Genomic DNA, 13,056 nt, shown 5'->3' with positions numbered 1-13,056 from the left:
TATGGCCATGGTGTGTGGAAGTATGTTCAGACATTAGAGGATCTACCTGAGGGGCAAACTGGGATGTGTAATTGGTATATTCAGGTGGGGAAGTCTGCGGTGTATGCATTGCTGTAGATGGACCATGAGGGGACAGGACCATGGAAGGCCCCTCACCAAAGTGTTCCATATCGAAATAGTCCGATTGATGTGCATGACGTGCGGTAGGATGCGGTGGAGGCATTGATGTTGATGGCATTGATGTCGATGGCTCAGTGGATGGCATATTCAGGTGCGGCATTGATGTCACTGTAATATCTACCCCCATATAAGGATCCTCGCCAAAGTGGCTGAAATCTAGTCGGTCACGTCGGTGTGCCTGTTGCAAACAATCGTACAATAACTCCCATATCTCGGCAATGGCATCCAATCCCTCTCTATCATCGCGTGTAATATGGGCAGCATCTGCCATGCGATATGCCCTCGCAACTCTACGAACCTGTAATGTAATGGTAGCTGTGTTACATAACCATCAATGCCAAATAACAAACATACACAAACTTAAGCAAATGTTGTTTTGGAGAATATAAAGAACTTACCAATCCCTCTAAACTACCCCCGACGCCTTGGTATCCAAAGGCAGCAATGTCACTCGGATTACTAAGTACTAGACGTGTATGATGGCGAAACCATAACATGTATGGGTCCGAAGATGTAAGCACTTCATTGCTCCTCTCAGCATGGACAATGGTGCTGCGTCGGTTGTTCCACTCACCAATAAATGTCTGGTATTCCTTTGCCTAATCAATGGCCATTTTGCCACGCCTATCTCTAAAATGCATAGCCAAGTGGGCGTCAAAGCGATCAAGCACACTCTGAACTCGTCCAAATTGTCTAAGTACCCGGTCGGGGAGATGCCAGTTAATGATATCGAAGCATATAAGTGGCACTTGTGCTATCCATATGTCTCGACCAACGGTACAATACGATGGGAAGCTGGTCATGATGTCATCCTCTGTCCCGTAAGGCTCCCATATGAACTGCAATAGCAATGCAATAATTTAGAGATTTATTCGTACAACGGAGGTTGACAAACAAAAAAATAGGTAAATTCACATGAACAAATTACAAACCTCCCCCTCCATCATGCGGTCGAACTGGTCCCGAAAGATGACACTGACATTAGTCGATATCACCTCATGGCTGAAGGGAACCCTCCACCTGCAAGCTCGCAGGCCAGGTGGTAACAGCTAGTCGCCCTCCCCTATGCCACGCTCGCCAGCAGCAATGTTCGACTTTCAACTAGGGGCGATCCTGCTCAATCTCTCCCATGCCCAAACCTACAATGAATGATGCCATTATTAATTTATTACAATAGGCACTTTAGAAAACATGGCAATTGAGAATATGAGATAAAACTACAAGTCATTGCAACTCACTTGTAACAGCACAAGTGGGCCAGCTATCTCCTTTGTATCAGCCTTAGTTGCCCGACACAACATCTTGTACAAACATGCCAATGTGGCACCGCCCCAACTGTACTCCTGGATACAGTCAAAGTCTCTAAGTAGTGGCAAAAACATCATCTTCACTATATTTTGTGACTTATCAGGGACGAGCACCCCCTCAATAAGCCACATAATATAGGCTCGAGCATAATGATGAACCGTCTCATCGGATGCATCATGTGGAAGGTGGTGGAAATGCTCTAATATCCATTTCAACTTAAGCGATGATCCTATGAAGTCTTCTTGTGTAGGTGCTGCTCCTAACAACTCCACACATAGCGCTATCAAATCATCCAACTTATTTCCTGGGTCTTTTCCAGTGACTGTGTGTCCGCCAACCGGTAGGCCAAATAAAATAGCCACATCTTGTAATGTAACTGTGGACTCTCCAACAAGAAAATGAAATGTGCGCGTCTCTATGTGCCACCTCTCTACGAGAGTTATAATGAGATGGTGGTCCAATTGAATAGGTCCGATCCGATACACCCCACAGAACCCCACATGGAGTAGGCAACTATCACAACCCAAACCCGCCCCTATGGTTTTAGCACCGTAACCGGCCAGTAATCCGAGATTACCAAAGGCCTGCTTAATAGTAATACAGTAGAATAGAGTACAGGGGCCTGGCGGAAGCCAAAACAATAAATAAACAATGTCCAATGAGCTGTGACAGTCTGTATGCAAAAAGACTTTTCATACATATATATATGAACAGTACAAAACAGTATGTACAGCATTTACAGTTATTCAGAGCAGGGACTTAATCCCCGTTGGAACAGTACAGTGCAAAACATTCAGTCTATACAGTTAACAAAACAGTTACAGAGATAGACGGGGGAAATTAAAACACCCCTAAGCCATAGCTAGGCAGGCTCGGAACCTCGCAGTGAGGCACAGTGGTTGGCTTGACAAAAAGGGGAGCCTAATCCACGCTCCTAGCTCCGGTCTGGTGCCTGAACACCTACATATATATATGAGCAGTGAGCTAAAGCCTAGTGAATAACATAATGCGTAAAGAGGTTAAGAATGAATGCCCTTACAGTAATGAAAACAGTTCATTAAATCAGTATTTCAGTCGTTCAGTCAATATAGTCATATGTGGTACATCCATTAGCATAACAGTACAGTAAACAGTAGGTCTTGAAAGACCGAACAGTCAATGATGGCCATCAATCAGTAAACAGTAGTGGTTCTAACAAAGGAACTGACAGAGATCTCTGTAACAGTAACAGTCAGTAACAGTAGTTGCTAAGGATGCCACAATATAGTTCAAAATAGAGGACATACATTCATTCAGCTAACAGTATCAATTCAGAAACAGTATAGTTCAATTGTTCAAAAGATAATCATTTTTGAAAATATCGTTACACAGTTGTTACTCACAGAGTTCTGGGCTACAGTAAAGCTAGAGGGCGTCACCAGTCGCCAACCCTACACAGTTTACAGGACGAACACACAGTAAGCTACACAGTTGGGAAAGATAATAACTTAATCCCTAATTTGCCTCAGTGAGTTCTACATCTATATCCTCATTAAGATGCCTTAAACTAGGCCTAAGAATGGATGAGGATACAAAGATGCACTTTAAAAACATTTTCAGAATTTTCAAAAAATAGGGGTACCGCTCGAGCGTATAATACTCCGCTCGAGCGAACATGCAGACAAATGTTTCCCCTCGAGCGTAGACTTACCCGCTCGAGCGTACTGCAAAACAGTCAAAAGTACTGGATAGGTGGAAATCACGCTCGATTGGGCGCTCGACACCCGCTCGAGCTTGAGACACAAAGTCCCGCTCGAGCGTCAATTCTTCCGCTCGAGCAAACTGCAAAACACAACCAAAAGCTGGGAGCACGATTTTCACGCTCGAGCGCCAGTCACCCCGCTCGAGCGTGAGTTCAAAATCTGGAATTCCCAGATTTGAACCTCAAGCTCAAATTCAACTCCAAATGTAACAAATTCGATTCCTTTGGGCCCATTTCCTGGAAAACATTTATAAATACATAGTATGACGTGATTTAAAGCTCAATTTGTAAAATCAAGGCCCAAAGGTAGTTCAATTAAATCCAAATTCAAACCAATTTTCATGAACAAGATGAACATGGAACATGCATGAGTTTAAATCAATTCAAAGCTTCCAATACTAGCTCAAATGAGCCAATTCCTTCAAAACCAAGATGAGTTCAAGGTCTAATGCAAAAATATGAACATGCATGTACCAATTTCCATGTATTCAACCTCAAAATGCTAGGATATAAGCATGCATATATGATTTATGCTACAATTCAACATATAGAACCAATTCTAAACTTAGCTCTACAATATGACATGAACCATGCAAGAATCAATTCAAAACATAAGAATGAGAAGGTGAATCCCAACCTTAAGTTTCCAATGCAAGATCAAGGAGCTCAATTTGCAATCTACACTTCAATTCTACAAAGTTTCCAAGCCAATTAGAGATGAAATCACACTCTCTCCTAACTCTCTCTCTCTCTAGTTCGGTTGAGCTCAAGAAAAAGGGCTGAAGAAATGTTGTATCTAAGTGTAATATGAAGATCAAAGTGTTGTGATAGTGGGCCACTATTGTGGCAAAATGGTAAATATGCCAAACTATGCAATTTAGCTTATTTTAATCTAATTTAATCATACAAAATCATATTTTAAATAAATACGCCTTAAATTCACATAAATCCTAATGATCATAAAACATCAATCAATTTCTGGTTCAGCCGCCAATAAGGCCTTCAATTTGCAATTTAAACACAAAGACATGGACAGATAATCAAACAGTCAACAGATAGACAATGCATTTAAACAGATACAGTCAATCAATCAGTTTCAGATTTCAGTCAGTCAGTTCTGTATTTCAATCAGTTCAATTACCAATCGTAATCAGTCTCAGTTTGGCAGAAATCAGTAGTTTATCGGTAAACAGGGGTGAGGGTTATTACAGCAATGTAGGACTCTATGGTCCAAGGCGGTGTCCCATATGCCCGAACCAGATCGTCGGCATTTCAATTTCGGCTGATCTTTCGCCTGCACAAGACAACATTGTGTGTAAGAGACATAATGCTTGTACAAATGACAATTGAATTTTCATAATGAACCCATCTTCTATTAACTGAAACAGTGGGTGAGATAACCAACATTTTAGTGGTGCATAGTGCGTAAGTGGTGTAAATGTACAAAGATAAATACGTACAGACACAGATTTGCAGTGTCATGACATAGAAATAAAAGGCTCCTATAGTGAAGATTATAAATACATACATGCAGACATACATGGAATTGGCAAAACATACATATGTTATTCGGAATTGGCAAAACGCTTCACTGATGAATCAACAAATGAGAAATCATAACGTATTAAGTGAATTATTTATTATTTCTTAATTATCTAACAAAAGTGAATCAACATATTTTTCTCCTAGAGTACTACATAATTAGCCAGCTAGCAAGGATAATTATTGAGTCATCCTAGAGTATTATGTGGTGTTATTTATTTAATGTTCCCAACTACTTACGTGATGACAATTTTTACAAGAAATAATGTTGACTCACTTTATTAACTAGGTAAAAGACAAGGAATGAACAACTGGTCCTTCGTTCGCCATGGCAAAAAGACAAAATAGGCTAAAAAGCCAATAACACAAAATGTTACATCTAAACAATAGTCATTTCATTTTTTCTTTTACAAAAGCCAAAAAGCCTATCCCAAGTGAGACTTTTTAGCCCCAAGCTAAAATAGGCAAAAAGTTAAAAAGCCAAAAAGTCAACCTACATCCCAAACGAACCCCTTCATGTGTCTATTTGGTACAGTTTATTGTAAGTTAAAGGTTAGTAATAAAAAAGACGCCAAAAGCATTATTTCTCTAACATTATGGTAATTAACTTTTTCAACTTATTTAAAAATAAAAGTTGCACCAACAGGCCAATACGCAACTCTGAAATTATAATTAAAAAAAAAAACTACAAACAATTCATGTACATTATACTGAAAATCGTCTCATAAAAATTGAAAAAGTGAATGTGGGTTAATAGTGTGAAAACAGTTGGTACTATGAATTCCAAAAACCAGTGGGTGGTTCCCGCTGTTACAACACTTAACTATTTTTGAAAGGGCAAACTTCACCTATTTTTAAAATTTTTTATTGAAATTTATTAATTGAAATAATGTTGTTCAAGTAAGGAAGTAGACAAATCTAGTTTTCCACACTGCGATGGTAGTATGAGTCGCTGAAATTGGATTATTTAATAATTTTTTGAGTAGGTAATGGGTGATGAACTAGGACTTCTGATTTGATGATTATATAATATTATTTTGTGCTATAAGATTATGAATTTAGCCTCTATAAAAAAGAATTTTGTTTGTGATATTTATTTCTTCTTTTATTTTAGGAATTGTATTTGAAAGTCCTTTATTTCATCGTAAGCGTGAACTTGGGGTAATTGTTAAACTTGATGATTATCAACTTTTTAACCTTTTTTTTTTTTTTTTTTGGTTAAGCTAGCGGTCCATTTAATATAATCTTCTTCGTTCTCTCTCTATGGACTAACGTTTACACTTGGGGAAATTTGTCTAAACCATTGAAATGTCCAAATAGGATGATCCATGGACTAACATTTACAGTCCATTTATTTATGTAACAACCACAGTGTTTGTGTAGTATTCAAATATCGATTATAAGTAAATAATTCATACTGACTGACGCCATATCGTATCGGCTCGATGTTGATGAATCAATAATGGGATCTCCTTTGGTAAATGAGTCATAGACCTGCACAAGTTTTCATATATGAAATCGATATCCGATAACAAGAAGTTTGACAATAGTACATACATATGCTGACAAAATTAGGATACGACCTGACAGTATATCGCAACAAGTTAGGGAAAACAAAAACAAAGGGTTGCCTGGAAAAATTTCTTGATAACTAAAAAACAGTTCACCACCTAAGAAAATGTGGCTACGCATTGAATATTACATGCATTTATATTGTTGATTAGTAATTCATTTCACATTATTGTGATAGGAGATAAGGTACACATGGTACCTGTGAGTTTAAAGATATTGTCAGCGCGTTGTCACGTCAAGCTTTATGACATGAAAATCGATGCTTTAAGTAGATTTCAAATCCACTACTAAAACTTTTTAGAACAACTAAGCATTTACCAATATGTACTAAATTTAAGACACATGATTGAATTGATAAAATGGTCTTCCCTCACGTAATGAATTTTTGGAAACTAAAAAAACAATTCATGACCTAAAAAAATGTGGCAACGCATTAAATATGACATGCATTTATGTTAGTGATTAGTAATTCATTTGACATTATTGTCATAGGAGATAAGGTTCACATGGTACCTATGTGATTAAAGTTATTGTCAGTGTGTTGCCACGTCAACCTGTATGACATGAAAAAACGTGCTTTCACTTTAAAGGAGTTGTCATTTTTTTGGAAAGAAGTACGAAGGTTTGAAGAGGGTTTCATGTAGATTTGAAATACATTACTCAAACTTTTTACAAGAACTAAGCATATACGAATACGTAGTAAATGTCCGAGAAATGATTGAATTCATAAAATGGACCTTCACCCACGTAATGGATTTTGGAAAAAAAAAATAAAAAAAAAAATTAGTTTCCCACATAACAAAATGTGGCAAAACATTGAATATAAACTGCATTTATATTGGTGATTTTCAATTCATTCTGTGAATATTTGCATTTTTCTAACATTAGATAAACTGGTGTCCATCGAGGTCATGACACAATCGACCATCAACGCACCAAAGTCTGTAGAATCCAATGCACAAAGGACACTTGCAACAACTAAAGCAATTGAAGAGATTTGCCACATTTGACCAAATCTATGTCATTAGTAATTGAAGTCGTAAATACATTATCAATTTACTAAATACTGATTCATTGAATATTACATTGACTCCAATTCAAAGAAAGTAGCGTGGAACTAATATGTAAAGAAGACAAAAAACTACTGTCGAATCGATCGGATTCTCGCTAGACATTTTCTCTTATCATGCCCTCTTTGCAAACACAAACTACAATGGTGCAATCCACTTTGTTTGGAAGTATCCATTTCGTTGTGGATACGGCTATGTTGAGGACGACCCGTTTTAACTTCACGTTGTCGAGCTGGAATAGCAAGCAAAGTTGGGTAATCATTGTCAGGCCAATATTGCTCGTGCGGCATGGGCCTAAACTTCTGCGCGAAGATACGCATGTGGACTTCCAACCTATGCACCATCGCCCAAGTCTGCTGTCACAGCAAGCATATGGGAATATGGAAAGTGAAATAATGTGTACTTCCCACATGAACAACTCGGTGGTTAGAGACTAACTATTTGACGAGCACCACCCCCCATCCCATGCGGTGCTATCCTCACCTCATATTCCCCTATTCCCCTACAGGAAAAATGTATGTACGTGGATTAATATGCATATATGTTTAAATAGAGACTAACATCAATGATCGATGAGTGCGAAATGTTAATGTGTAGTGAATTCGGTGTATCCAATAAAAATTACCTATTGATCGGTACCAACATATGAACATTCTCTTTAGCTTGGTGCTTGTCAATCCATCGTTGAACATTAGTCGTTTACAAGTGACCTCGATTACTCGCATTTTTAGCAATGGTCTTGCCCTCGTCAAAATATTTCACGAGCCGATAAAAAGTTATCTCAACTGATGCTGTAATGGGAACACTGCGTGCACCTTTCAATACACCATTGAAGCCCTCTATATGGTTTGTCGTCAATATGCCCCAATGACAACCACCATCATGGCACAATGTCCAATGAATAGGGTTCATCCGTCGAAACCACCGTTCAGCATTCTTCTCGAGCTTGTAGATATTGTCCATAATCTTATTAAACTTCCGCACTTGTCATGCAGAACCAGCTCTCCACACAAGATCCTTTGCCACTGCATTGCCGAATCTTTCATTGAAATTGCTACATACGTATCGCAAGCAATACCTATGGTACCCTCTTGGTTGAACTGCTGGATTGTCCCAAATTCATGACACGACACTAAGCAAAGCTGTGTGTCAATCGGATATCAATGTGACCCCCTCTCGGTCACGGCACACATGTCGCCTAAGCAGAGTAATGAACCAACCCCAACTCTCGATCATCTCCTTGTCAACAACGGCAAAAGCAAGAGGTATAATCTTGTCCGTAGCAGTCACTGTAGTGGCCGCAACAATCTTCCCTTCGTATTTCTCGTACAAGTGTGTGCCGTCAATGCATATCACTGGACGACAATACTTGAAGCCTTCTATTGCAAGTTTAAATGCCCAGAACACATAGTTCATGTACATTTCAATTCCGATTGAGGTAGCGTGCAAATTCGGAATCATGTCCCACATGACAACTGTGCCTGGATTGAATGCCTGCAATGCATCCATATATCTAGGCAACCTTCGGTACGACTCGTCCCAGTCACCAAACACCATTGCAACTGCCTTCATCCTTGCAAGCCACACTTTCTTATATGATATAGTGAACTGAAACTTCTCTTTCACGACCTCAATTATGGTAGCAAGAGGCAATTCTGGTGATATCTGCAAATATACATTATATTTGAATACATTACAGTCATAATGAAATCCAAAAAACAATAATGTATCTGGCATGGCACTTACCGTAATTTGTGCCTTGATGAAATGAGCAATGACCTCGGACTTGAGGTTGCAATTGTCCCTATTCATTCTAGGGTACACACACTGATGCAACGCTTCAAACCTTCTAATTTGAAAGAAATCTTTGTCTTTCAACTTCGTTGCCCGAACCCTCCAGTTGCAGCCGTGCTTGCACTCGGCCACACAACTGTTTCCTTTGGATTCTACGACCTTGCATTCTCGATTGCACTTCAGGTTATACAACTGAACAGCGTGCACTAGTCTTTTCTTATCAGTAAATATCATTTTTTTCTCCAAATTAGCAGTTTCGAAGTCCCACAATGGCCAACGTTCGACAACATCACGGCTAGTGATGGAACCATCATTGTCGAAATGCAAATTATGGTAGAAAGGGATATGGACATTTGTGTGTACCTCCTGCATATCATGATGCCCTCCAACTTCGTCATCACCGGAGTCATTGTCCGCACCTTCCCATGCGCCATCCAAATCTTCCACGGAATCTTCATAACTTACTCCAACCTCGTCATAGAATGGCACTGTATCATCGGAGTATGCATAATTTTGGACAGCCATCTCCGGTGTACGTTGAACATTACAAACCGGTGGACATTCTTCATTCTAGTGGGGATATGGGGTTGTAAGAACCATCGGATTTTACGTTGTCGGAGCACTTAGACCTGCTCCGGCACTGTAATAACCATCTACATTCTGTGATGCATTTAATTGATTGTAACTCTGAGAATGATTGAATGGAGGGTAATCTTCAGGGAACATGTGTGCAGACTGTATAAGTGTATTGTCAGGGGATTGCGATTGTGTCAACATTTGAGTGAATGTCCCACCCACCAGAATTGGCATCTCTGTGCTACCAAAATTGCTCTCCTTCTCCACGTAGATTTCCAAAAAATAATCAGGGCCTAATTTATGTGGGAGCTCTAAGACATTACTTAAGGTCTCATTATCTTTGATTGGCAGCAACCTATACTTCCCCCGATATGGGAGTCTACATTTAAACTCTAATCGCATTATTTCCCCATGCGTACCAACCTTTGGCACCATCATAGCCTCCAACTTGGCCAATGTTATCCCCCTGTGCACATTATACAACCCCTGAGGTTCGATGCCGTACGACACACCTTCATCGCGATTGCACAAAATCTTTCCACCCTAATAGAACATAATGCTCACAACTTCCATACCTACACTTTGTATTCAAAGTAACTCAATTATTTCAAAATAATAAAGTAAGCACGTTTGAGAGCAAACACCACATATATTACACAGGAGTGCCTTTAGGCATGGGTCTTTTGGTATTACAAAATATTTAAGTGGCATATCGACATGAACATGGAAATGAAAGTTATTTGCTCCATATATAATAGCATCCTACATGACTTATATTTCTTGTATTATTTAGAAGGATTATCTATTTGTACATTTAAACAAAAAATCATGTGTGAGATCATTTCTCCAATTATCATGAATTAACATTTGAATTCTTTTGTTGTGATTTGTCATGATTTCTTCCTCCCTTCTTATGAGCTTATGTTTTCCTTTACTCTTTGTTTTATGTTGTTATGCTTTCCCTTTGGTATTATTATTATTTTTTTAAATAATTTTTTCAATTAAAACTCTTTTTTTGGGGCTTTCATGGGTGGGTGTTTTCAAATGCTTTGAAAGAACCTTTTCCATATCTTTAATTGACATTTTGTTCAGGTTTATCAAACCCGTTTTCGTCATGTGTTTCGCGTGTAGTTGCTTTCATACTTTGATTTTTTTAATTTCACATTCTATGAAATAGCATGCACATACTGTAAGAACTCTTCCCACAACCTCACTATGCGCGCCATAATTTCTCATTTCATCTTCATGTATTGAACCATCCATGTAAGACATTATAACCAATAGGCCTTTGATACAGAAAAACTCTACTAAATTTATTCTTCATACTATAAGAACCTAATTTTACAAGCCCTAATTTTTCATACTATAACAACCTAAGAACTTCCAACAGGAAAATCCTAAATTGTTCACAAGTTCAAACTCTAAACTACCATGCCCACAATTGTTCAGTCTGAAACAATATTATAAAATATTGAAATTCCAACTTTCCATGAAGAATAAAAAGTATCTTGCCTTCTAAAAACATAAACACATTAAGCTTTTGGGTCAATCACTAATCTAATAGATTCATGTAGCTACAGCTAATCAATTCACGCATGGAGTTACAACACCTCAGTTTAGAAGAAGCTCTGAGGATTGTTGAATGAACATTTGTTTTCTTAACTCCGTTTGATTGGGGTAATTACATTGATAAGGAGGTTATTTTTGCAACTTGGTAAAGTAAATGCTAGTCAAATAGATGTCAGATCAAGTGCAAATCAATGACACATCGACCTTTTGAACTTCTTTTGACTAAAAATCACCACAAGAATTAAGACCAACTAAAAAAGATTTTTTGAGACTTTATTGTGATAACAAATTAGCTACCAATTGTGCTCGTAGTCTAGAATCCATTAAGGAGCAATGCACCGATTGTTTATTTTTCCATGCCTACTGTTACAAGAATTTCGCAATTTCTTTTAATATATTTTTCTTAAAATGGAAAACCCCTTTATCCAACTAAGCATTCATAACACTCAACATGTTCAAGTAATTAACTATTGAGAATTTATTAACATCAATAAAAGTTTTTGTTTTTTTTCCTAAATATTTTCATACACTTTCAAATCCTTTTGTTATTTCTCATGTTTTCGAAAAGTTTGAAAAGTTTCCAATTCTATTTTCATTTCCAACCTAACCGAAAGAACGTACGGAAACGAAATTTTGATTCTATTAGAGAAGACGGGAAAATTATCACATTTTAATAACAACATTTGATTTCTTTAACATCAATTTATGACCCAAGTTTGACATCACATATGCACACCCATACAGTATCACCGAACAAAGTACTAGCCAAAATTAACAACAAACAAAGAAAAAAAGAAAAAAAAAGCTTACTAAAAATAAAAATAAAAAGAAGAAAAAATAAGCACTTTTTCATATTTTTTATTTTTCAGTGAAATTTTTTTCAGACTTCTCATAAATATTAAAATTTTAAGTATATTTATATTAGGTGCATCAAAATAAATAGATTTTTAATTAAAATCTAAAAAAAATCAAAAATAGATGAAGACAAAAATAAAAGCTCTTTTTTTTTTTTCAATTTCTAAACTCTATTAGAATGTGTGTATTTCTTAAATTTAAATTTATCACAATAGTACCTGTAACCCCGTGCAAGGCATGGGCATTTTATCCTAGTATCTATATATCTGGCCCTAAAGGGTTGCACTCTATCACAAAAATATAGTTTTACCATAAAATTGTGTAACATCAGTAACAAAATGTATAATCTCGTTACAAATTAGCATAATAAAATGTCCAAAATTTTGTGGTTAATGATGTAAAAGTTTTTGGCTTAGTTACGATATTTTTTATTATGCCAATTTGTAGTTAGGTTATGCATGATGTAAAAGTTTATGGTTTTGTTGCAGCATTTTTTGTTACGTCAATTTGTAATAGGATTACACATTTTGTGGCAGGTGCATATGGTAGCATTTTCCATATATCTAGGTTTGAATAACTCGATTTAGATCTATTGTTATTGCATACGATGTAATGGGTTGGGCTAGGTTGTGGGCTCATACAAGAAAATTGTGGGCTTATTGTAGGGCTTGGTCAAAACGGGCCAGACTTCTATATCTAGAGGCTCTGAATTATAGGATTTTCCTTTCTTCAAAAAAGGTTTGATTCCCTTATTAGATGTGGGCTTTTTCTTTTTATATTTGTTTTGAGGATCTTTCTTGCACATATTTATAATTTTCTTTTTATGTACTAAAAAAAATGTAATTAAAA

At 37.3% G+C, this 13,056-nt stretch overlaps 1 protein-coding gene across 1 annotated transcript; it reads right to left on the bottom strand.

Annotated features, from left to right (window-relative positions):
- Nucleotides 1-8,562: 8,562 nt before the first annotated feature.
- On the bottom strand, nucleotides 8,563-9,732 carry LOC114277767 (uncharacterized). The gene is made up of 2 exons (XM_082912559.1): nucleotides 9,160-9,732; nucleotides 8,563-9,078 (listed from the first exon to the last, which is right to left on the bottom strand). The coding sequence occupies exons 1-2, from the start codon at nucleotides 9,730-9,732 to the stop codon at nucleotides 8,563-8,565; spliced, it is 1,089 nt and encodes a 362-aa protein (XP_082768685.1).
- Between the last annotated feature and the right edge of the window lie 3,324 nt (nucleotides 9,733-13,056).

Source organism: Camellia sinensis, chromosome 2, assembly GCF_055761805.1.
Source record: "Camellia sinensis isolate YWXY chromosome 2, ASM5576180v1, whole genome shotgun sequence".
In the NCBI taxonomy this organism is placed as follows: Eukaryota; Viridiplantae; Streptophyta; class Magnoliopsida; order Ericales; family Theaceae; genus Camellia; species Camellia sinensis.
Note: the sequence above shows the minus strand (reverse complement) of the source record. Positions and strands in the feature narration are given on the sequence as shown.

Excerpts from the sequence above, each read along its gene's own strand:
- LOC114277767 (XM_082912559.1), bottom strand. The coding sequence starts at position 9,732 with ATGGCTGTCCAAAATTATGCATACTCCGATGATACAGTGCCATTCTAT. Across the intron at positions 9,079-9,159 it reads TCATCAAGGCACAAATTACG|ATATCACCAGAATTGCCTCT; the intron begins GTAAGTGCCATG and ends GTATATTTGCAG.